This window comes from Oncorhynchus kisutch, linkage group LG13, assembly GCF_002021735.2.
Source record: "Oncorhynchus kisutch isolate 150728-3 linkage group LG13, Okis_V2, whole genome shotgun sequence".
NCBI lineage: Eukaryota > Metazoa > Chordata > Actinopteri > Salmoniformes > Salmonidae > Oncorhynchus > Oncorhynchus kisutch.
Genome location: NC_034186.2, coordinates 63,532,309 through 63,557,639, shown reverse-complemented (window position 1 = coordinate 63,557,639; position 25,331 = coordinate 63,532,309). Strand labels below are relative to the sequence as shown.

At 42.5% G+C, this 25,331-nt stretch overlaps 3 protein-coding genes across 13 annotated transcripts in view; 1 reads left to right on the top strand and 2 right to left on the bottom strand.

The window, feature by feature from the left end:
- Positions 1–15,751, top strand: part of LOC109901708 (integrin alpha-8-like) — a 48,368-nt gene extending 32,617 nt beyond the window's left edge. The window contains exons 26-30 of one of the 3 annotated variants that reach the window (XM_031786893.1): positions 8,758–8,871; positions 8,954–9,067; positions 9,195–9,296; positions 11,875–11,997; positions 12,122–15,751. In XM_031786893.1, the coding sequence (XP_031642753.1) occupies positions 8,758–8,871; positions 8,954–9,067; positions 9,195–9,296; positions 11,875–11,997; positions 12,122–12,208 (540 nt within the window). In that variant the 3' untranslated portion in view covers positions 12,209–15,751. Of the gene's footprint in view, positions 1–1,779; positions 1,918–7,745; positions 7,931–8,757; positions 8,872–8,953; positions 9,068–9,194; positions 9,297–11,874; positions 11,998–12,121 lie in introns of those variants that run through there. The other 2 variants (XM_031786895.1, XM_031786894.1) reach the window with 2 other exon arrangements.
- Positions 187–8,196, bottom strand: LOC109901925 (myosin-7B). Of its 8 annotated transcripts, XM_020497935.2 has the most exons (23): positions 7,929–8,187; positions 7,176–7,238; positions 6,318–6,380; positions 6,177–6,239; positions 5,966–6,028; positions 5,757–5,840; positions 5,554–5,637; positions 5,346–5,408; positions 5,138–5,200; positions 4,962–5,045; positions 4,747–4,809; positions 4,538–4,600; positions 3,173–3,235; positions 2,997–3,080; positions 2,787–2,870; positions 2,653–2,715; positions 2,424–2,486; positions 2,272–2,334; positions 2,140–2,162; positions 1,911–2,097; positions 1,550–1,603; positions 1,322–1,450; positions 187–540 (listed from the first exon to the last, which is right to left on the bottom strand). In XM_020497935.2, exons 1-23 carry the CDS (start codon positions 8,131–8,133, stop codon positions 233–235), a joined length of 2,082 nt encoding a protein of 693 aa, XP_020353524.1. In that variant the 5' UTR covers positions 8,134–8,187; the 3' UTR covers positions 187–232. The 8 variants fall into 8 exon arrangements, with proteins under 8 accessions (XP_020353524.1, XP_020353523.1, XP_020353527.1 ...); XM_020497934.2 differs by having other exon boundaries at positions 1,911–2,162; positions 7,929–8,196; XM_020497938.2 differs by lacking the exons at positions 1,911–2,097; positions 2,140–2,162.
- A 50-nt stretch (positions 15,752–15,801) lies between the features above and the next one.
- LOC109901930 (hemojuvelin) lies at positions 15,802–25,262 on the bottom strand. Of its 2 annotated transcripts, none has more exons than XM_020497943.2 (5): positions 24,974–25,262; positions 21,023–21,169; positions 20,555–20,712; positions 19,874–20,391; positions 15,802–17,745 (listed from the first exon to the last, which is right to left on the bottom strand). In XM_020497943.2, the coding sequence occupies exons 3-5, from the start codon at positions 20,649–20,651 to the stop codon at positions 17,089–17,091; spliced, it is 1,272 nt and encodes a 423-aa protein (XP_020353532.1). In that variant the 5' UTR covers positions 20,652–20,712; positions 21,023–21,169; positions 24,974–25,262; the 3' UTR covers positions 15,802–17,088. The 2 variants fall into 2 exon arrangements, with proteins under 2 accessions (XP_020353532.1, XP_020353533.1); XM_020497944.2 differs by lacking the exon at positions 24,974–25,262 and adding an exon at positions 22,157–22,267.
- Positions 25,263–25,331: the final 69 nt, after the last annotated feature.

Sequence of the window (25,331 nt, the reverse complement as noted above, 5' to 3'; positions counted from 1 at the left end):
TAGAAACAATGGCATAAATGCTTTTGTGAAGTTACAGCCCAGGTAGATCAAAGTGTGCTGACCCAATCTAGCATTGATATAGCTTGGTTCTTCTCATAATAAAATAGGGTAATGGGGTGTCATCTACCGTCTGGCTTATGTTTGTGAGGATGACTGAGGAATGTGCTTTAATGATGACAGGACAAGTCACTCATTCCATGTTTATTGAAGACTGTAGGAGGACGGAGAGGGACTAGTGGAGTCGGCCCATAGCAGGGTTGGTGGTGAAGAGCAGGATGCCAGTAAAGACAATGTGGTTGTAGTTGTCATCATACAGCCCCCAGCCCTTAGGAAGCCTTAAGTACACCAGGTCATCTTTCTCTAGCTCCAGAGCCACGGCGCCTGTCATGTACTCATAACCACCATGGAAGTTGTCCTGGACGTTGTATATCATTTGCTCTCCATTTTTGACCAAGTAAACACCCATTTTCTGTCCAGGCTCTCGGCCCATGGAGGTGAATGTGAAGTAGTAGACTCCTCTCACTGGTGCTGAAAACATACCTGTATCAGAGGGGAAGCAGGGAGAGATCAGCACTATCCATCTCTTTTAGGCACTGTAGCAGCCTGCTAGTGGTTGGGGTCTGTGCCAGTAGCTGGCCCCTGTGGGCACCACAGGCGTCCAGTGGCACCTTAATTGGGTAGGACAGGCTCATAGTAATGACTGGAACGGACTAAAGTGAATGGTATCGAACACATCAAACACATACCATTCCATTCACGCCATTCCAGACAATGTTATGAGCCGTCCACCCCTCAGCAGCCTCCTGTGGTGGACACGTGAGCATGGAGATTGTGTGTTTATGTTTATACCTTTCTCTGAGTTGTAGATGTATTGCTGTGTGGGTGAACCTGTAGTATTGTTACTGCGTAAGTTTCATCTGTAGTATTGTTACGGTGTAAGTTTCATCTGTAGTATTGTTACGGTGTAAGTTTCATCTGTAGTATTGTTACGGTGTAAGTTTCATCTGTAGTATTGTTACGGTGTAAGTTTCATCTGTAGTATTGTTACGGTGTAAGTTTCATCTGTAGTATTGTTACGGTGTAAGTTTCATCTGTAGTATTGTTACAGTGTAAGTTTCATCTGTAGTATTGTTACGGCGTAAGTTTCATCTGTAGTATTGTTACAGTGTAAGTTTCATCTGTAGTATTGTTACGGCGTAAGTTTCATCTGTAGTATTGTTACGGCGTAAGTTTCATCTGTAGTATTGTTACGGCGTAAGTTTCATCTGTAGTATTGTTACGGCGTAAGTTTCATCTGTAGTATTGTCGGCGTAAGCTGTACCAGAGTTTGTGTCGTAACCGTTGCCGATGTTGGTGAAGATTTTTTCATAAACCAGAGTGATCTCAGTTTGAAAGGGTCCCACATATCCTGAGTCCGTCAAACCAACAGAAAAGGCCACCTGTCTTCTGTCTGCGAATACATGAGAATGAATTCGATCAAGTCCACCGTAATGTCTAAAATGTATTCATTTCATACCATGTGGGTTTGATTGAATTGATCTGTTCTTACCTAGCCTCAGTTCCTCCACCTGGCTCTCAGCGACACTCAATCTTGCCTCCAGGGCTGAAATAGCAAGAGAATAATATCTTAATAAACTCATACTCTGAGGTAGCTTTGTTGTCATTGCTGTGCTTAGATACATCCTGATTAGATCAATTAGATCAGTCAGCGGTCCAGGAGAGGGATTGTAGCCAAGCTCTTATTAGTGCAGCATAGTTACATGCATTCTCTTTCTCCAGCTCCGCTACTTGCCTCTCACTGGTTGTCACTCTGCTTCCCAAGGCTAACAGTTCTGCTGCTTGGGCTGGAATCAAGCACGTCAATATCCAGAGGTGTTCATCATCTTCTTAAAAAATGTACTACTCATTACCTGCATTCTCTTTCTTCAACTCTGCCACCTGGCTCTCACTGGTTGTCACTCTGTTCTTCAACTCTGCCACCTGGCTCTCACTGGTTGTCACTCTGTTCTTCAACTCTGCCACCTGGCTCTCACTGGTTGTCACTCTGTTCTTCAACTCTGCCACCTGGCTCTCACTGGTTGTCACTCTGTTCTTCAACTCTGCCACCTGGCTCTCACTGGTTGTCACTCTGTTCTTCAAGTCTGACAGTTCTGCTGCTTGGGCTGAAATTATATAAATATTTTAGAGAGGCAATAGACAATATCCACAGCTGTGATTTTTCCACTTTCTTCTATTGAACAAATGATTTACTTTTTCTAAGTTCATTATTACCTGCATTCTCTTTCTTCAGTTCCTCCAGCTTGCTCTCATTGGCTGTCACTCTGGTCGTCAAGGCTAACACAAGTGAATTTCCAGAAATGTTCATGTTTCCAGTGACTTATTTGACTAAATATTTGTCATAGCTAATTGCTGATCATCATTACCTGCATTATTTTTCTCCAGTTCTGCCACATGACTCTCACTGCCTGTCACTCTGGCCTCCAGGGCTAGAAGATCATTTATGCAAGAACATCATTTATGATGACAATGATAAGCCATGATGTAGTTTTGTTACATCGCTTTGTTTTTTCATATCTTGAAATGATCGGAATCTTATTATGTTCAGGTGAAGAATACATGTAGTCCTTCTTATATGTGAAACATTTGAGTCACCTGCATTCGCTTTCTTCAGTTCTGCCACCTGCCTTTCGCTGGCTGTCAATCTGGTGTCCAGGGCTGAAATAGTATAAAAATAATTAACAGTAAAAATGGTTATTAAACACACACTTTTGCACAATATATCTTACCTGCATTTACTTTCTTCAGTTCAGCTACCTGACTCTCACTGGTTGTCAATCTGTTCTTCAAGTCTGACAGTTCTACTGCTTGGGCTGAAATTATATAAACAGAGCAAGGGCAATAAACAAACAATAAACAATAAACAATAAACAGAGCTGTGCTTTTTTTCTATTGAGTAAATGATTAACTCAATAGTTTTTCAAAACACTTCTTGTTACCTGCATTGTGTTTCTTCAGTTCTGCCACCTGGCTCTGAAGGGTTGTCACTCTGCTCCCCAAGGATAACAGTTCAGCTACTTGGTCTTGAATCATATGAGTCAATATCCAAAGTTGTTAATCTTTCTAGGCAATGAATTATTAACTGAATTATTTTCAATTCACATGTAATCATTACCTGCATTCTCTTTCTCCAGCTCCTCCACCTGTCTCTCACTGGCTGTCACTCTGGCCTCCAGGACTAGAAAATAGTTTGTTTTATCATAATTTATGATTAAAAAAATGTTAAACCAAGATGTAGCCTTATCATATCCTGAAATAAGCTGAATCATGTTAAATTGAGACCTATATGTGGTAGTTCTTATAAGTAAAGATGCACTACATTGCCCAAGGTATGTGGACACCTGCTCATTGAACATCTCATTCCAAAATCATGGGCATTAATATGGAGTTGTTCCACCCTTTGCTGCTATAACAGCCTCCACTCTTCCGGGGAGGCTTTCCACTAGATGTTGGAACATTGCTGCAGGGACTTGCTTCCATTCAGCAGCAAGAGCATTAGTGAGGTCGGGCAATAACATTGGGTGATTAGGCCTGGCTCACAGTCGGCGTTCCAATTCATCCTGAAGGTGTTCGGTGGGGTTGAGGTCAGGGCTCTGTGCAGGCCAGTCAAGTTCTTCCACACCGATCTCGAGCTGAAACAGGAAAGGGCCTTCCCCAAACTGTTGTCACAAAGTTGGAAGCACAGAATCATCTAGAATGTAATTGTATGATGTAGCGTTAAGATTTAATTTCACTAGATCTAGCTTGAACCATGAAAAACTGCCCCAGACCATTATACCTCTTCCACCAAACTGTACAGTCGACATTATTCATTGGGGCAGGTAGCATACTCCTGGCATCCGCCAAACCCAGATTCGTCCGTCGGACTGCCAGATGGTGAAGCGTGATTCATTTGTCCAGAGAACGTGTTTCCACTGCTCCAGAGTCCAATGGTGGCGAGCTTTACACCCCTCCAGCCAACGCTTGGCACTGTGCATGGTGATCTTAGGCTTGTGTGCAGCTGTTCGGCCACGGAAACCCATTTCATGAAGCTCCCGACTAACAGTTCATGTGCTGGCGTTGCTTCCAGAGGCAGTTTGGAACTCAGTAGTGAGTGCTGCAACAAAGGACAGAGGATTTTTATGCGCTACATGCTTCAGCACTAAGCGGCCCCGTTCTGTGAGCTTGTATGGCCTACCACTTAGCAGCTGAACCGATGTTGCTCCTAGACGTTTCCACTTCACAATAACAGAACTTACAGTTGCCCGGGGCAGCTCTAGCAGGGCACAAATTTGACAAACTTTCTTGTTGGAAAGGTGGCATCCTATGACGGTGCCACGTTGAAAGTCAGGCCATTCTACTGTCAATGTCTGTCTATGGAGATTGCATGGCAGTGTGCTCGATTTTATACGCCTGTCAGCAACGGTGTGGCTGAAATAGCCAAATCCACTCATTTGAAGGGGTGTCCACATACTTTTGTATATATAGTGTATAGAGTCACCTGCGTTCTTCGCCTTCAGTTCTGCCACATGACTCTCACTGACTGTCACTCTGGCCTCCAGGGCTAGAAAATAATGCATACAAGAAAACAATCAACTGTGATGTAGCTTTGTTACATTGCTTTGCTTTATCACGTCCTAACATTAGCTGAATCATGTTCAGGTGAGGCACACATGTAGTAGTACTTATACGTAAAAAAAAAAATGCCACCTGTATTCTTTCCCATCAGTTCTGCCACCTGGTTCTCACTGGCTGTTACTCTGGCCTCCAGGGCTAGGAGATCATTTATGCAAGAAAATCATTTATTTTGAAAATTATGTAGCTTTGTTACATCACTTTGGTTTTTCATATCTTGAAATGAGTGGAATCTTATTATGTGCAGGTGATGAATACATGTAGTCCTTCTTATATGTGAAACATTTGACCTGCATTGTGTTTCTTCAGTTCTGCCACCTGGCTCTGAAGGGTTGTCACTCTGCTCCCCAAGGATAACAGTTGTGCTGCTTGGTCTTTAATCATATGAGTCAATATCCAAAGTTGTTAATCTTTCTAGGCAATTAATTATTAACTGAATTATTTTCAATTCACATGTAATCATTACCTGCATTCTCTTTCTCCAGCTCCTCCACCTGTTTCTCACTGGCTGTCACTCTGACCTCCAGGACTAGAAAATAGTTTATGCATGAACAAAATTTATGATATAAAAGGCTAAACCAAAATGTAGCTTTATAATATCCTGAAATAAACGGAATCATGTTAAAGTGAGACCTAATATGTGGTAGTTCTTATAAGTAAAGATAAATAGTCACCTGCGTTCTTTCCCTTCAGTTCTGCCACATGACTCTCACTGACTGTCACTCTGGCCTCCAGGGCTAGAAAATATGGCATACAAGAAAACAATAAACTGTGATGTAGCTTTGTTACGTCGCTTTGCTTGATTACATCCTAACATTAGCTGAATCAGGTGCAGGTGAAGCGTACATGCATTAGCTCTGATAAGTAAAACATTTTAGTCACCTGCATTTTTGGCCATCAGCTCTGCCACCTGGCTCTCACTGGCTGTCACTGTGTTCTCCAGGGCTGACAGCTGTGCTGCTTGATCTGGAATGATAGAAATCTAGTAAAGAGGCAAAAGGCATTATCCAGAACGGTGATTATTTTTTTATTCTATTGAGCAAACTATTAACTCAATAGTTCATCAGAACACAATTAATTATTACCTGCATTCTCTTTCTTCAGTTCTGCCATCTGGCTCTGAAGGGCTGTTAGTTGGCTTCCCAAGGATAACATTAGTGCTGCTTGGCCTGGAAACATATAAACATAGTAGACGATATGTAACATCCATATGTAATAGGCAATATTCAATATGTTGCTGTTTCTATTGAGAAAGTTAACTCAATATATATTTTTTAAAACATCTCGTTATTACCTGCAATCTCTTTCTTCAAGTCTTCCACCTGGTTCTCACTGGTTGTCACTCTGGCCTCCAGGTCTATCATTTTTTAAATGATAAAAACAATAAACCCTGATGTAGCTTTGTTACATCACATTGCTTTTCATATCCTGAAATGAGCTGAATCATGTTCAGGTGAGGAATACACAGTATGTAGTAGTTCTTACAAGTAAATCATTTTAGTCACCTGCATTCTTCCCCTTCAGATCCTTCAGCTGGCTCTCACTGGCTGTCAATCTGACCTCCAGGGCTGAAGTAGTATGAGAGTAATTAACGGTAAATGAACAGAAAAACACACGTTTGCACCATATAGCTTATCTTACTGTACCTGCATTCTCTTTCTTCAGTTCCGCCACCCGACTCTCACTGGCTGTCACTCTGGCCTCCAAGACTAATATCAGACAGTTGGAAAATGTAGAATGCTTTATTAGTTGTAAGTGTCAGTCACCCACCGCCCACCCTGGCGACCATAGAAAACACTCCCCATACCACCCCTTCCCCATGGGGCTGAAAGTAAAGAAAGTCAAATACATTTTGAAATAGGTGTGTATATATAGTGTCTAAAGAAAGTATTCACACCCCTTTACTTATTCCACATTTTGTTGTGTCATAGCCTGAATTAAACATGTATTAAATTGAGATATTGTGTCGCTGACCTACACACAATACCGCATAATGTCAAAGTGGAATTTTGTTTGTAGAAAAGGTTTTTAATTAATAAAAAATGTAAAGCTGAAATGTCTTGAGTCAATAAGTATTCAACCCCTTTGTTATGGCAAGCTGAAATAAGTTCAGGAGTAAAAATGTGCTTCACAAATCGCATAATAAATTGCATGGACTCATTCCGGGGGAGGCCGTCATTGTAAATAAGAATTTGTTCTTAACTGACTTGCAGAGTTAAATACAGGTAAAAAAATTAATTAATTAAAAAAGGAAACCGCTCAGGGATTTCACTTTAAGACCAATGGTGATTTTTAAAACAGTTACAGAGTTTAATGGTTGTGGTATGAGAAAACTGAAGATGGATCAACAACTTCTAGTAGTAACTGTATCCACTGGTGAATTGGAAGAGAGTGAGGAGACCAGCAATGTGACATAGAGCTTTTTAAAATGACAAGTTCACAACTACATCTCATATGCAAAAAAAAAGGTGCTACATCATGTTTATTCATAGTCTCCTTATTACCTGCATTCTCTTTCTTCAGTTCCACCACCTGGCTCTCACTGGCTGTCACTCTGGCCTCCAGGACTGAAATAGCATGAAAATATATAGCTGAGATGCAGCTAAAGCAAAGCTTTGTTTATTTCTCCCTGAAACTATGCTCATCTGAGGCACAGTAGGTCTTATGAAGTCTACCTTTAAAGAAAGATGGGAACCCCTGTGCTAAGCAATCCCTTTGCGGTAACTCTGGGCTGAAATCATAAGGAAATGTGTCTTGTACATTACCATAAAATGTCCAGCAAAATCCACAGCTGTACATTTTTGATTGAGCTAATGAACTAAATCGCATTTTGTCAAATTAGCATTTTGTTATCACCTTCGTTCTAGATCTGTAAATGGAACGTCAGTATCACATTGGCACTCTGTCTGTCGTCTAGGTCTGTCAGTTCTGCTGCGTTAGCTTTAATGATAAAGATATACTGTAGCCTGTGTATGATCCATTTCAGCAGCTGACTTTTCTATTGAGTGAATTATTATCTAAATCCATTTAAGAAATGACATCTAACGATGATTACTTGTGTTCTCTGTCTTCAGCTTGACCACCCTGTCCCCCCCCAGGACTGAAATGGCACCAACATAAATGTCCAAACTTATCAATCAATACAGAATGAGAGTTAAGCAAGCACTACTTACTTTCGCAGGTTTCATTACCTGTATTATTACGTGAGGCTACCTTTGTTCTTTCTTTCTTTGTCTATATGTGCATTACTACAGTACCTGTGTTCTTATTCTCCAACTTCTCTACTCGTTTCTTTGTGTTGTTCAGCATGAGTCTCAGGTGATTCAGCTCATCCCAGACAGCATCTATGGTAGTGAATAGAATGTTCTGGTCAATCTGATCCATCCCTCCTTTACTCTCTCCCTCAGCCCAGGCCCCAGACAGATAGAACATCAGCACCAGCATAGCTACAACACTCCTCATTTTGAATGATGCCTTAGTTCAATAGTAATGTAATGTCTATGAGTCTCAGTACCAGCAAAAAGAATGGGGAATCTTTATAGAAACGCGTCAACAAGAACTAGCCCACTACGTGAGAAGTCAACATGTGGTGGATGTAAAAAATAGCACCACGGGCATCTGATCAAACATCAAGAGAACCAGAGTAACCCAGAACCCCTGTGTTGTTTGGTCTCTTCTTTTTCCACAAGGTAGAAAACTGACTACAAGGCTGCTGATCAGGCTACTAGACAGTGTGTCATCTACAATGTGTAGGCTTATGTATGCCTTGCAAAAGTGTTCAAACCCCTTGGATTTCTTCACATTTTATTGTGTTAGAAAGTGGGATTCAAATGGACTTCATTGTAATTTTTTGTTTAGACAAAATACTATGTAATGTCAAAGTCTAATAAAAATTCAATTTAAAAAAATTATAATAAAAATGTGATAACTTTAGCAAGGTACTGTAAGTGTGTACCTGTGGTGTTTTATGTTTTAGATGATTGGTTGGTCTTAAAAGTGGTTTGTAATAATGTGACTTCATTATCTCCTCTCCTTCTCGCTCTCACACTCGGTCGCTCTATCTCTCTTTCTGTCTCTCTCTCTCAGACATCCTCTGTCCAGGACACTCCAGAACTTTTGGGCTTTCTGAGGAACAGTAGCTCTCCTCACCGCTACAGACGAGCCACCAATGCTGCCCAGCCCTACAGCAGCAAGACCCTGGTACTTACTTTCAGTGTCAGCTTGTTTGGTATACAGCAGCAGTTTTGGAATGTATATGAACTCTCTCTCTCTCTCTCTGTAGAACTGCAGTAACATCATTTGTCTAAGAGTTCTGTGTGTGGTCGGGCGGTTGGACCGTGGTCAGAGCGCTGTAGTCAAGATCCGCTCCCGACTCTGGGCTCACACCTTCCTCCAGGTGAGCACAAGCACACAAACATAAACCCAGACTTATATACTAATGGGAGTATTAGTATTATTGTATGTATTAATGTTATTATTAGTATTAAGAAATAAAGTATCTATAACATCTATTCACCTTGCAGAGACGTAACGACCCATACCTCCTCAACTCTACCGTGTCCTTCAGAGTGACGGCCCTGCCCTACCGCCTCCAACCCTCCTCCTTACCCCAACACACCACTTCAGTAAGATATCCCTAACACTTATCCATACCTCCTCAACTCTACCGTGTCCTTCAGAGTGACGGCCCTGCCCTACCGCCTCCAACCCTCCTCCTTACCCCAACACACCACTTCAGTAAGATATCCCTAACACTTATCCATACCTCCTCAACTCTACCGTGTCCTTCAGAGTGACGGCCCTGCCCTACCGCCTCCAACCCTCCTCCTTACCCCAACACACCATAAATTATCACTCTTTGCGGATTACCTTATCCTATTTCTAACAAAACCAGAACACTCCCTCTCTCACTTGCAGATCCTACTACAGTGTTATAGTTCTTTCTCTGGATATAAGGTCAATTTTGATAAAAGCTAAATCTACCGTTGTCTGTCTTTGACTACCATACCATCAAGCACAAGTTTCCTTTTAGATGGTCGCCTGTGGGCTTCACATATTTGGGCATAATGGTGGATGGTAACCTGCACAACCTCTATAAACTTAATCTGGCCAGCTTGTTGCAAAAGGTGGAGGGTGACCTTTGTAAATAGATGGACTTGCCTCTCACACTACTGGGTAGAATCAATGCAATTAAAATGAATGTCCTGCCCAGATTTCTATATTTGTTTCAATCTCTCCCTATCCCTGTGCCCACAGCATTCTTTTCCTCTCTCGACAAGCTGACCAGACGGTTTATCTGGCACGGCAAAACCCCTAGGGTTGGTCTGGATTATCTGACCTTTGATTACGGCAAAGGTGGCTTAAAGAATGTACTACTGGGCTGCACAGTCTAGATGTCTGGCTCAGAGGTTTGACAATGGTCCCTCTCCCTCATGGTTGAACATTGAAAAGCTTCAGGTGAATGATGACACTGGGGCAGAATTGTTTTACAAATGGGACAGAAAATCTATAAAAACCATCACAGACAACCCTTTAATCATACATTCTGTCCTGGCATGGTGCAAACTGCATGAGCTGTTCAGACGAGGGGGATTCCTTTCCCCTAAAACCCCTTTATGGAACAATAGATTGATCGCTATGTTTTTCCAGAATAGTAACTTTAGACCATGGTCGAACGGCATAGGCAGATGCAGTAGATGGTATAGAGTACAGTATATACATATGAGATGAGTAATGTAGGGTATGTAAACATTATTTAAAGTGGCTAGTGATACATTTATTACATCCAATTTGTAATTATTAAAGTGGCTAGAGATTTGAGTCAGTATGTTAGCAGCAGCCACTCAATGTTAGTGATGGCTGTTTAACAGTCTGATGGCCTTGAGTTAGAAGCTGTTTTTCAATCTCTCGGTCCCTGCTTTGATGCACCTGTACTGACCTCGCCTTCTGGATGATAGCGGGGTGAACAGGCAGTGGCTCGGGTGGTTGTTGTCCTTGATGATCTTTTTGGCCTTCCTGTGACATCGGGTGGTATAGGTGTCCTGGAGGGCAGGTAGTTTGCCCCCAGTGATGCGTTATGCAGACCTCACTACCCTCTGGAGAGCCTTACGGTTGTGGGTGGAGCAGTTGCCATACCAGGCGGTGATACAGCCTGCCTCCCTAGGTTGAAGAAGCGCTGTTGCGCCTTCTTCACCACGCTGTCTGTGTGGGTGGACCGTTTCAGTTTGTCCGTGATGTGTATGCGGAGGAACTTATAACTTTCCACCTTCTCCACTACTGTCCCGTCAATGTGGATAGGGGGGCTGCTCCCTCTGCTGTTTCCTGAAGTCCACGACCATCTCCTTTGTTTTGTTGACATTGAGTGTCCTGACCCGTCAGGAAGCCCAGGACCCAGTTGCACAGAGCGGGGTTACTATGGTGTTGAAATGCTGAGCTGTAGTCGATGAACAGCATTCTTACATAGGCATTCCTCTTGTCCAGATGGGTTAGGGCAGTGTGATTGCGATTGCGTCGTCTGTGGACCTATTGGGGCGGTAAGCAAATTGGAGTGGGTCTAGGGTGTCAGGTAGGGTGGAGATGATATGATCCTTGACTAGTCTCTCAAAGCACTTCATGATGATGGAAGTGAGTGCTACGGGGCGATAGTCATTTAGCTCAGTTACCTTAGCTTTCTTGGGAACAGGAACAATGGTGGCCCTCTTGAAGCATGTGGGGACAGCACACTGGGATAAGGATTGATTGATCATGTCCGTAAATACACCAGCCAGCTGGTCTGCGCATGCTCCAAGAACCTAACCATAGGTGCAAGTGTGAACCATTATCAATGGCTCCTCAAGGATCTCCAGGGTTCTTAGTCACCATTAATTCTAAGAGTGTACCCTGCCTTACCGCCTCCAGCCCTTCTGCTTACCCCAACATACCACTTCAATAAGATACCCCTAACACTAACACTTACCTCTACTCTGCCCTTTAGCCTCCAGACATCCTCCTTACACCAACACACCACTTCAATAAGATACCCCTAACACTAACCCTTACCTCTACCCTGCCCTATAGCCTCCAGACCTCCTCCTTACCCCAACACACAACTTCAGTAAGATGTGACATCCACCCTAACTAGTACCTACAATAACCCTTACCCTGAACCCCATCCAGCCTGCAACTAACTGTGTGTGTGTGTGTGTGTGTGTGTGTGTGTTATAGATGGGTACACTGGTGCTGTGGGGAACTCCTGATGTGGCGTTTGCTATTCCTCTGTGGGTCATCATCCTAGCCATCCTACTGGGACTGCTGGTCCTGGCCATGCTAACACTGGCCATGTGGAAGGTACACACACACACACACACACACACACACACACACACACACACACACACACACACACACACACACACACACACACACACACACACACAAGGACTTTAGTATAACTTAACCCTCTATTCCTCAGTGTGGTTTCTTTGACCGGGCTCGGCCGCCAGCGGATGACGTGTCAGACCGTGAGCAGCTGACCTCTGACCAATTAGCAGACGCCTAAGAACACTCACTGGCACCATGGAGACCAGTTCCTGAATCGAGGAGGCTGTTTGGGATGAGTTCCACCTCTTGAGTGAAATTAAACTGAAATTAGATCTGCAGGCAGACTGCAAACTCACAGATCAAAGGTTTATTTACCCCTTTTAAAGCTGATCTGTCATCAGTGAGTGGACTGCAAACTCACAAACCAAAGGCTGAAGTACCATTAAGACTGGTATTCAAACGGCACCAGAGAGACTGGGAACCATGCACACAGACGGAACTACACACATTAACACTATTTAAGCCAACACAATGACTATGAGGCCTCAAGACAATTTTGGACAAGTAAAATGGACTCTGGTTCTAACCCTGCTTGTAGTTGAATATGTTTCTATGCACCGCTTGCCTCTGTGGGTTAGACTACTTGGGGATCTGTATGGTTGGATAATTCAGTTGGAGTGAACCGGTCTGGCTAACTTCAAATGGAGTTACCATCTGATGTCAGTGACTTGGTGTCCGCCTGCTTTCACTGTTAAATACATTCCATCATTGATCAATCACACACATGCACACATACATGCGCACACGCACGAATGCACACGCAAACACACGCATGCACACACACACACGCAAACACAGGGGGCTGTACAGTATATATCTATGGATGGTGTATGTGCAATATTGGGATATTCTGTGTGATACTGAAGCTTGTTTACACTGGTATTATTTTATTAGAACTTGATGTTCAAATTGTTTGTGTATATTGTTTAGTTAGTATACTATTGTGTATGTGAGTGTTTTTGTTGGTATATTAGTGTATGTGTCTTCGGAAAGTAGAAGAACCCTTAACTTTTTCCACATTTTGTAATATTATAGCCTTATCCTAAAATTCATTAAATCATTATTTTCCCTTATCAATCCACACACAATACCCCATAATGACAACGCAAAAACAGGTTTTTAGAAATGTTTGTACATTTCTTAAAAATAAAAAACAAACTATTACATTTACATACGTATTCAGACCCTTAACTCAGTCTGAGGTCCTAAGTGCTCTGAAGCAGGTTTTCATCAAGGATCTCTCTGTACTTTGCTCTGTTCTTTCCATTGAATCTGCCAAAGGTGCTTCAGCAAAGTACTGAGTAAAGGGTCTGAATACTTATGTAAATGTGATATTTCCGTTTTTCTTTCAAAATAAATGAGCAAAAATGACAAAAAATCTGTTTTTGCTTTGTCATTATGGAGTATTGTGTGTAGATTGATGAGGATAAAAAAAATGTTTTAATCAATTTAAGAATAAGGCTCTAACATAACAAAATGTGGAAATAATCAAGGGGTCTGAATACTTTCCGAAGGCACTGTAAGTGTTAAAACAGTGCAGTGTTTATAACGGGTCCAACTGTTTACAAAAAGAACGTGGGACTGGGCTAAATACAAAAGGAATTGCATTAACATTAGTATTATCCAATGTGAGAGGTTTAGGCCTAGATTCAATCAGACCCATTGTTAATCGGCACTAGCCAACACCCCATAACTAGCCGACAACCCCAGAATGATTCCAAACACATTTAAAAAGAAAGGGAAAGTCATTGAGTTACATATCAGAAAACACAACACTAAAGTATACAACATAATATTACTTCAGTACAAAGCAAAAATGTAGTAGCCTAACAATGTCAGGTGATTAGGTGATCTTCTAGGCCAATATAGCAGTAACCTCAAGGGCTGGAGGTGGGGCCAAGAGTACTAATCTGGAGGGAGGTGATGCTATAGGCCAATATAGCAGTAACCTCAAGGGCTGGGGGTTGGGCCAAGAACACTAATATGATATCATCAGGTCCCAGCTGGAATAGAATTAGTTGGTTGAGTCTACTTAATTTTGTCTAATTGTAGGAAAATGAGTTGGGCCAAAGAGAGGCTGAGGGAGGATTGATAGATCCAATAGAATCCAATCCAATAGAATCCTTCTGCGTGCCAACAGGGAGGCAAAGGCAATGGCATCTAGCTGTCTATTGGTCAGGGAAGGATTGTTGTTTGGTACTCCAAAAATTGCAATTTCTGTACTAGGCTGCCACTCAATATCAAATGCTTCAGAAAGGGTTTTAAATATAGTGGACCAGTAGTCTGCCAGACTGGGACAAGACCAGAATATGTGAGTCCAATGCGCCAAGGAGCTTTTACACCTGTGACATGTACCATCAATATTTGGGTAGAATTTGGAATGGATACATTGATGTACCTTAAACTGTATAAGGCCGAGCCGGGCAAAAGAGGAGCTTCCATTTACCCTAAGTAAGGCACTATTCTAGACTTTGTCCGAGGTCTCTCAACCAAGTCCCTTTTTCCCGCTCAGATGACGGGTTATCAAGGGACATGATTATCAAACAAATAAATACATGGAAATACCTAAATACACTTGAATGGTGTAATTACATTTGGAAATACCTAAATACACTTGAATGGTGTAATTACATTTGGAAATACCTAAATACACTTGAATGGGGTAATTACATTTGATAGCGAGGTCATCAAAATTGGCAAAGGTGCCACCTATATAAAGGTCACTAAACTTAGTAAGGCCATTCGTCTGCCACAGACTTCAAGCTGAATCTAGATTGACTGGATGGAAGAGGTGATTATTACATATAGGATCTTGAATACAGAAATCACAGAATTTGACAGAATTAAGGCCAAATTTTAAGAGTATTGACAACAATTGGATAGGATGTATAGTGCAAAGCTGAAAGAGTAAGATTAGAGGTGACTAAAGCTGACAAAGAGGAAGAGAAATAGGAGATGACTTCTGTTTGACACCAGTCAGTTTCTGGGGTGCGAAGCCAGTAAACAATATTTTGTATATTCGCTGCCCAGTAATAATATATAACATTAGGAAGGGCTAGTGTGTTCTATCTCTCTGGAGGAATACTTTACGTATTCTTGGACTCTCACCGTTCCCCCCCAAAAGAGGCTTGGGTAGAAAAATAGCTGATGTTTTGGCAGTGTCGTAGGTGTAACTGCATTGGAGCAGTCAGATTGGTGAGCAGCTGCTCTTGATAACTGCCATGAAGCCACACCGTCCCACTGGCGTTAGAAGTTCAGAACGAGAAAGTGTAGGCTATATAGAAATAATGACGCTCAAATTGAAAATGTAACTAAATAATGAGGCTTTCTATCAGCCTAATCGAGGTGAAGATTACATCTCACATTCTCGTGTTCAAATTTGTAAACCAGGCTACATGGGATTTCTCTTAATGCGACGCTGTGCAGCCAATGGTAATGTCCTCTTTAGGTATAATACCAGGAGCCAATTGTGGATTTGGCAGCTCTAGCGCAGTTACACCTCCGACACCGCCAACAACCACTATGCAGATGTCGGCTGAAGTGGATCTGATTGAATAGAGCCATTAGGGAGTAAGGTTCAAACTTCATTTCAATTTACTTCACTTCTAGTAATTCACAGTATGTAAATATGAAGGATTTTTGTCACAAATTTGATTTGTGTTTTGTTTTTGTACTGAAGAATACTGAAAGATTATTGAAATAAAGTGTCCTTAATTGCCAAGTCTAAATTTTCTAATATTGTTTACTGTGTTAAGGTGTGGTTCCTCGCTGTCTCTTTTCACTGTATTTTTATTGAATCACATCATAATCAATACAATCAATAAAAAACAATACAATTTCCCCCCCTTTTGATCAACCCCCACTGCCCCTCCCACCCCAACTATCACTTTCTACATTGACCTATTCCATTGGCGAAGCTAAGGTGGGTCTAGAATGGGCTCATTCCAGCTATCACAGAAGCAACAACAGGAATGCTGGACAGTACACCAGAGAAGACATCTGACATCAGAGGGCAGAAGAGAGCTGCCAGTCACAGCGAAGGAGAACTCAACTTGCCCAAATGCTACCTCAGTAGCCCCTCCAGAGGAATACTGCAGTTGTTACTGGACATTTCAAAGTACACAAACCCCCAGTTAGGGTTGCTCATCAAAAATACACACAAAAAATATATACAATTCAATAAAACTCACAAAGGGAAATATATTAGAATCTGTAGGTATAAATATGTTTTATCCCTGTCAGACTTCACATTATTACATGGAAGGCAATTTGAGATATTTTCCATCCTTTGGAAATCAATATAGTATTGTCATTTGCTCCTTGCATGATCTCTATTGCTTTAGAAAGATGGTATGAGTAACTTTGGGAAGATGTATTTTTTACTTTGGCAACTACAGCAGGTAAAAATATGAACAGGATGAACAATACATTGTAAACATTGTCTTACAAATACTGACATATGAACCAAACATACATTCAAAAACAGTCCCTTATGAAATGAATCGAGACGTTATTACAACTCACTGCATACCAAATGTAGACACACAAAGATGACGTAATAAATTAGTGATAAATTAGTTTCTATACAAAGGATGAAACCACTGTAGTATTATATTTACTATAAACAAACCACTAAATTCCCCTCCATGATAAAATAAATGGAAAATAACAGAAAGTGATACAAAAAATGTGTTGAAGATGCCATTTACTGTCTGGATTTGTGGAATTATGCAACAGGCCATCCTCTGTGCTGAGATGGATAATACATATTATCTTAAGACATTTGTCTCAGCATAGTTAAGGGATTAGGGCTTCAAGAGTTCACTTCTATCCTCACCTGTATTATTCCTGTCAACATTGGCTTCTCCTGCTGGAAGAAAATGAATAAGGGAAACATTGACCTCTGTAACCAGTCACAATGCCATGTTCCAGCCAGTCAAAGGTGATGCCTGTTGTTTATGAAACAAGGCCATCAAGTATGAAGAAAGAGCATCTGCTCGGTCAGAGTCAGTGTGGCTAATGCTATGCCCACAGCTCCTACCAGTCACTAGTTCATAATCACTTCCCCGTCCACAGAGCCACCAGTCGTTCTGATAGGACAGCCACAGCCAGGATCAGAGGCAGACATTGGCTACTCCTATCGGCCTTGCCCACCAGTAGCAGATGGACCTTATTGGGGTCTGAGATCATTCCCCGGGCGTCTTCCAGGGCCGCCACGGCCGCCGTGCTGGAGTTGAGGTCCCCTGTGGCCAGCAGGTCAAACAGGCAGGCCTGGTAGTAGATGTCCCTGGCAGGGAGGAGGGCTGCACAGTGGACATGGGCTGCAGCAGAGAGCTGGCTGGAGGAAGAGGAGGAAAGGGAGGAGGAAGAAGAGGGTCTGGTTAGCGTCTCTAGGCGCTGTGAAGGTGGGCAGCCATACACACACAGCTGCAGGTCCTGCTCGGGGGTGAATGCTTCAGCAATGGCGCGTGGCGAGCGTACTGACAGTCCCAGGGACCGCCCACTTTGACGCACCACCAGGGTGGTGCCAATGTGGGCGGCACGGATCTCAGCCTGGTGCCCAGGCAGATCAGAGTGGACGCTCAGGCTGTACTGGCCCTGCCTCTCCCCGCTGGTCACTGAGCCGTCCACGAAGGCTGTGGGAACGTTGTCCAGCTCCGCCTGGTAGATCTGCTGCTCGATACACTGGCGCCAGTTTTTAAAGATGATGGTAATCTGGTGGAGAGACACCCCTGTTGTTACACACATCCTTCCAATGAGCTAGACGTACGTATGCAACTTTATTTATGTACAGTCGTGGCCAAAAGTTTTGAGAATGACACAAATATGAATTTCCACAAAGTTTGCTGCTTAAGTGTCTTTAGATATTTTTGTCACATGTTTCTATGGAATACTGAAGTATAATTACAAGCATTTCATAAGTGTCAAATGCTTTTATTGATAATTACATGAAGTTGATGCAAAGAGTCAATATTTGTAGTTTTGACCCTTCTTTTTCAAGATCCGCCCCGGGCATGCTGTCAATTAACTTCTAAGCCACACTGATGGCAGCCCATTCATGCATAATCAATGCTTGGAGTTTGACAGAATTTGTGGCGTTTTGTTTGTCCAACCGCCTCTTGAGGATTGACCACAAGTTCTCAATGGGATTAAGGTCTGGGGAGTTTCCTGGCCATGGACCCAAAATATCGATGTTTTGTTCCCCAAGCCACTTAGCTATCACTTTTGCCTTATAGCAAGGTGCTCCATCATGCTGGGAAAGGTATTGTTTGTCACCAAACTGTTCCTGGATGGTTGGGAGAAGTTGCTCTTGGAGGATGTGTTGGTACCATTCTTTATTCATGGCTGTGTTCTTGTGTGGGGTTGCTGAGAAGCAACCCCACACATGAATGGTCTCAGGATGCTTTATTGTTGGCATGACACAAGACTGATGGTAGCGCTCACCCTGACTTCTCCGGACAAGCTTTTTTCTGGATGCCCCAAACAATCGGAAAGGGGATTCATCAGAGAAAATGACTTTATCCCAGTCCTTAGCAGTCCAATCCCTGTAACTTTTGCAGTATATCAGTCTGTCCCTGATGCTTTTCCTGGAGAGAAGTGGCTTTTTTGCTGCCCTTCTTGACACCAGGCCATCCTCCAAAAGTCTTCGCCTCACTGTGCGTGCAGATGCACTCACACCTGCCTGCTGCCATTCCTGAGCAAGCTCTGTACTGGTGGTGGCCCGATCCCGCAGCTGAATCAACTTTAGGAGACGGTCCTGACGCTTGCTGGACTTTCTAGGGCGCCCTGAAGCCTTCTCTCACAACAATTGAACCGCTCTCCTTGAAGTTCTTGATGATCCAATAAATGGTTGATTTAGGTGCAATCTTACTGGCAGCAATATCCTTACCTGTGAAGCCCTTTTTGTGCAAAGAAATGATGACGGCATGTGTTTCCTTGCAGGTAACCATGATTCACATAGGAAGAACAATGATTCCAAGCACCACCCTTCTTTTGAAGCTTCCAGTCTGTTATTCGAACTCAATCAAGTGATCTCCAGCCTTGTCCTCGTCAACACTCACACCTGTGTTAACGAGAGAATCACTGACATGATGTCAGCTGGTCCTTTTGTGGCAGGGCTGAAATGCAGTGGAAATGTGTTTGGGGGATTCAGTTCATTTGCATGGCAAAGAGGGACTTTGCAATTAATTGTAATTCATCTGATCACTCTTCATAACATTCTGGGGTATATGCAAATTGCCATCATACAAACTGAGGCAGCAGACTTTGTGAAAATGTATATTTGTGTCATTCTCAAAACTTTTGGCTACGACGGTATAAAGACCTGTCATGGATTGTACATAGTTATATTTTAAAGGTCCAATGCAGTTATTTTTTATCTCAATAATAAATCATATATGGGTAATAATAATAACTTACTGTGATTATATTCAATAAAAATAGTCCCCCCAAAAATTATAGTTTCTTGGCAAAAAAAACTATTTCTCAAGCAAGAGTGGGGAGGGAAAAACTGAAAACTAGCTGTTATTAACAGAGAGGTTTGGAACTCTCTTTCTTATTGCTGTATTAACAAATTTACTGCCTGGTGATGTCACCGGGCAGGCCAAAACTCCATCCCACTGAAACAGGCAGATATTTCAGGTGGCCTTTTCAAACAGCTCTTACACTAAAAGGGCATTATAATAATTTCCACAATTTTACAGTATTATTCAAACCTCAGGGTGGAAAATTGCATTTTTGACTGCACTGGGCCTTTAAGAACGGAACTTAAGTTGTATAATTAAAAATATATATATTTTATAAATTATAATTTACTGTATATAATTTTAGAAATGAGGCCTACCGTGGTGAGAGCCGTGGCATATGCCCCTCCTCTCATGGGGGCGCTAGTTGCCTGAACGTATAAATACTCATTATCTATCAGTGGCCAGGCCCCTTCTACAGCGCACGTCTGGAACTCATCACGGAAGGTGCGAACATGGGGATCCCCGAACACCCCACAGTGGAGATAGTCAGGGGTCCGGCCCTCTCGCTGGAGGTAGCCCTTCTCGTAGATGCAGGCGTCCCCAGAGATGGGGGCCTGTGGCAGGGGCCGGGGCTGAGCGGTGGGGCCTGTCCTGGGGCAGCTGTGCTGGATGAGGAGGTCCTCGATGCCCTGCACAGCCGAATGGTAGGCCAGGTCGCCCCGGCAGGCACGGGCCATGCGGCGGGTACACATGGCGTAGGAGCGGAGGGCGCTGCAGTAACCCGCATTTCCCCCCTCTCTGCTGCCTCCTCCTCCGCCCCCTCCGCTGCCCCCAAGGTCCAGGGTGACAGCTACAAAGTCAGAGTTGCACCTCAGGATGCGACAGGATGCCCATACTGAGGGAGGAGGGAGAGAGGTGGAAGCTCCAGTTCATATACCACAACTTGACAATAGTAGGAGCAAAAATATGTCTTTCCATTGAGCATGTAACATAAGTACCACAGTTGCTTGACATTATTCGGAAGCTTGAAGACAAAAGCTGTGGATCATTGAAATTACCTTGCAGGCAGCACAGGTGAAACAGTAGCAATGCCACTATGATGCTGCGTTTCCATGACAGCTGTGAGTAGTGGCTGCAGAGGGCCAGTGTCCCCATCCCCTTCCAGCCTCAGGCCGAGGGCTGCAGACCAGGCTCAGGCTCAGTACAGGGGCTACAGCTGCAGGCAGGACACAGATAGAGAGAGACATTACACACTGTGGCCTGTAGGGGGAAACCCCACACCACTACCACAGGCACAATCTAGGCTCGACTCCAGTAGACCATTTGTCAAGATAGAGTGCAATTTGTATTGAATACATTATCAAATGCATATTGTAATATTTTATCATATAACAAGCGGATCACAAGATCTATGTATTTATCATACCTAGTTTGAAAGAAAAACACAATATTTACAGTCAGAGTAACATGTGAAAAACAATACAGAAAGATATAATTGTAAGTAATAAAGTAGATGTAGTTCATACCTTTTTGAATAGATGCTAACTACTTTTTAAGACTGTGCATTTGTGCAAAACGATCTCCCACACTCTTGGAACACATCAACAGCACTCAGACTGAAGTCAACACCGTTGTGTTTGGACATGGACAAGATGATGGCAATGGAGAGAAAACTGTTGACAAACAAACATTCAAGAATCAGAGAAAAGCAAGACCAGCGGCCACCATTTGGTCACATTTAGGAATAGGACCAATAATGTGATCAACAGTCTTAGTTTGTGAGGGCAGTCTTATTCACCTGACCACTGGTCAGGTCATATCATGTTTGAAGCTGCCATAATCATAGCCATAATAATAGTCCTATAAACAGCAGTATTTACATCACAGAGCATAGGTTTCCATACAGTAGAGAAACTGCCCAAGTAACCTAACATCTGTGGTAACCATTGGCATAGCAAACAATTATCTGTTAGTGTTGTGAAGCTATGCTTGAGACAAAATATCTGTTAGTGTTGTGAAGCTAGGCTTGAGACAAAATATCTGTTAGTGTTGTGAAGCTAGGCTTGAGACAAAATATCTGTTAGTGTTGTGAAGCTAAGCTTGAGACAAAATATCTGTTAGTGTTGTGAAGCTAGGCTTGAGACAAAATATATGTTAGTGTTGTGAAGCTATGCTTGAGACAAAATATCTGTTAGTGTTGTGAAGCTATGCTTGAGACAAAATATCTGTCAGTGTTGTGAAGCTAGGCTTGAGACAAAATATCTGTCAGTGTTGTGAAGCTAGGCTTGAGACAAAAGATCTGTTAGTGTTGTGAAGCTAGGCTTGAGACAAAATATCTGTTAGTGTTGTGAAGCTAGGCTTGAGACAAAATATCTGTTAGTGTTGTGAAGCTATGCTTGAGACAAAATATCTGTTAGTGTTGTGAAGCTATGCTTGAGACAAAATATCTGTCAGTGTTGTGAAGCTATGCTTGAGACAAAATATCTGTCAGTGTTGTGAAGCTAGGCTTGAGACAAAATATCTGTTAGTGTTGTGAAGCTAGGCTTGAGACAAAATATCTGTTAGTGTTGTGAAGCTAGGCTTGAGACAAAATATCTGTTAGTGTTGTGAAGCTATGCTTGAGACAAAATATAGTTAAACAAAGAAAAACTATGGCTTACCATGTGTGCCACAGCACTAAGCATCAAAACCCCATTTTATGTTGTATTTCAGTTCTTGGTATAAAGAAAGCATTTACCCGTCAAAGCTAGGCTACAACAATGTTGGTCACTTGGTCAATTGAGCATTTTGCAATTTGGACTCTTCTCCCTTTTCTGTTTGCCAGCGGAGAAGAACAAACAAGGGCCAAAGAAAGTGGGTAAAACAAAAAAGCTTATCTTCGTCAAGTCCAATTTAGTAACCAAAAGGATGGCATTATTGTATCTGATTTATGTGTGGAAAGATCTAAGTTTAAGGAAAGGTGTAGGCCTACATTCCGGTAAGACCTTCACAGAGCTTATGTACATTACATAGTAAAACCTTTGGCAGTACACGGCAATCCTAAAGCATTGGTGCCATTGGAAGTGTGCCTTTGAAAGCGACATAGCATGGGCTAGATTGAACCATGTGTGCAGTGTGTTTGTGTGTGGTCCTCTCTCTCTCTCTCTGAACCAACACTAAAGTCTGACCTTTATTACAGTTTGGGAGACCTGTGCACTGCGCCAGGAAGAGGGGGTATGAAGGGGGGGGGGGTTACGAGAGCAGCAGGGGCAGAAATAGAGCATGCTAAATATACCAGACTCTCTCTCACTCCACCCAGCCCCTTTCCTTCATGTGTTCCCCTGGTCTGAAATAGTCAGGGCTACAAGGCAGAGGAGGGAAGGGTAAAGCAGGTGTTCCCAACGGCAGTTCCAATACTCAGGGAGGGAGTGGCTATGGCTACTAGCTGTCCCAATCAGTCTTCAATCAGACACATCTTCAACTTACATTATCAAATGAATCTTATTTAACGCTATTCCAACTAACAGCAGCAGTGTATAGCACTCTCCAAAGCCAGTCTCTTCACTTCTGTTTTCAACGTTTTTCAATGCCCTAGATTGGTCTCCTTTTGTTGTCCAGTGGGCATTGTGTTCACTAGTGTAGTGGTTGAGGTCTGGAATGTCGGCCAATGGATTCTGATGCAGCTGCACTTTTGGAGTGGGGGTGTATGCCCCCGCCACCCTTCTTTTTTTTGTTGCACTGCTTTGAAAATCCCGGTGACCTCCCTCTGTGCACAGTCCAACAACACTGACAGGGTCCTGTTTGTTCCATCCATGAACAGCAAATAATTACTGTGCATACACACACAAACAGTCGCTTGTGAATGAAACACCAATACGGTACTACCTTTAGGGCAACACTGCACCCATACCCTTGTTTAACCACAAAACCCTAACTCCCATTCACACACACACACATTTGTTTTACTATTCTTGTGGGGTACAAACCTAGCCCTAAACCTTAACCTAACTCTAACCCTAATCTTAACCCAAAACCTAACCTTAACCCCAAACCCCAAACCCCTAAAACTAAACCTAATCCTAACTCCTAACCCTAAAACCTAATTCTAACCCTAATCTTAACCCAAAACCTAACCTTAACCCCAAACCCCAAACCCCTAAAACTAAACCTAATCTAACTCCTAACCCTAAAACCTAATTCTAAACCTAATTCTAACCCTAAACCTAAAATAGCTTTTTTTCCTTGTGGGGAAGAGCGAAATGTCCCCACTTGTTTGAATTTTCTTTGTTTAGGCTACTATCGTTATGAGGACCTCTGGTCCTCACATGGATAGTAAAACCAAACACACACATACACAACGTCACCATAGAGGTGGGTTGGTCACATGTGCGACTTAGGGATGTTTTTGCTCATGGCTTGGCCTGGAGTGACATGTCAACGTGGTTCTACATGTCAACAACAGCTCACGTAAAGACCAGTGGTTTTCACTAATTCATTAGATCAAACCTCAACTGGTATTGGACATAAAGACCACAAACACAGAGCAAGCTGTTGGTCGTTTGCCTCAACCTCACTTGATTTATTGATGGATGAGACTTTAATGTGAATCCAATCTGTTTGTGTCTGCATGGGAAAGGTCAATGCACATCATAGCATCTTTGTATTTGTAATAGTGCAGCTCTCTCTCTCTCCTCTCAAGGTTTCCTTCCACCTGAAGTTTTCCTTCCCACTGTCACATGTCTTAACTGCATTTAGACCAGTGTATTTTGATGGTCACTATCAAAACATTCAAATAACTTCAGACTGATTGACTAATTGTATGATCTATTTTATTGATAATCTATCTATTGTACAAATCTATTGTATATTCTATCTATATCTATCAATATGAATTATCCGTGAAAGCATAGGATTGATGAAAACAATTATTTATGACAATCAATAGCTGTACTTCAGGACAATTCAGGGGGTACTATTACATGAATTAATGGCTAATATATGGGTATCATTATATTGTTGTTGTATAACTGCTGATGTAATCTTAAATTCCACATCGCCAATGTCACCCAAGTGTCAGTCTACAGTACATGCCATTCTGCTGTATTTCTTGATTTACTCACAATGACAGGGAGTTTGTTCTAATATTAGGCCATGGAGAAACTATTTAAAGCAGCAAGTTCCATTAGGGGACAGAGTGAATTGTTCTATTCTACAATGTTAGAAAAAACATGTTCCAATCAAATGAAAGCTGTACAGTTACTTGACCCTATCCATACATGTTCATAGCTCACAATGAAATAGCAGTATCTCCTGGCACACTGACTAAATCAACATTGTTGCCACGTAATTTGAATGAAATTAGGTTTAACCAACGTGGAATAGACGTTGAATTGACGTCTGTGCCAAGTGGGCAGGTAAATAATATGCCACATTTCTGCATTGAGTAGCACATGATTAATTTAAGAATGAACCAGGCAAAGCACCATTCATATCCTCACCCAATCACACCTCTGCTGAAGCTCCGTATGAGACTCTGCGTAAATGTCCCCACCTCACTCGTTCCAATAGGAAAAAGGCGAAGTAGGTTATGACTGCACTGACACCAAACTCCCACACTGTCCAAGTGAGCTGCCGACACTGATGTCCAGTCTCAAACTGGTTTCATTGAAAGCCGCTACTCCTTCCTCTCTCGTTGTCGGCTCTCAGATGAGTGAGATATTTGACAGTGTTTCTCCACGAGTAGTATAAATCACTCGCGTCGAACACCTGCTGCTCGCGTAACAACTGTCCACTTGGGCGCACACTCTCCTAGGCACCGGGGGGCTATTTCAAACTATCACAGTGGCTCTGGCAACC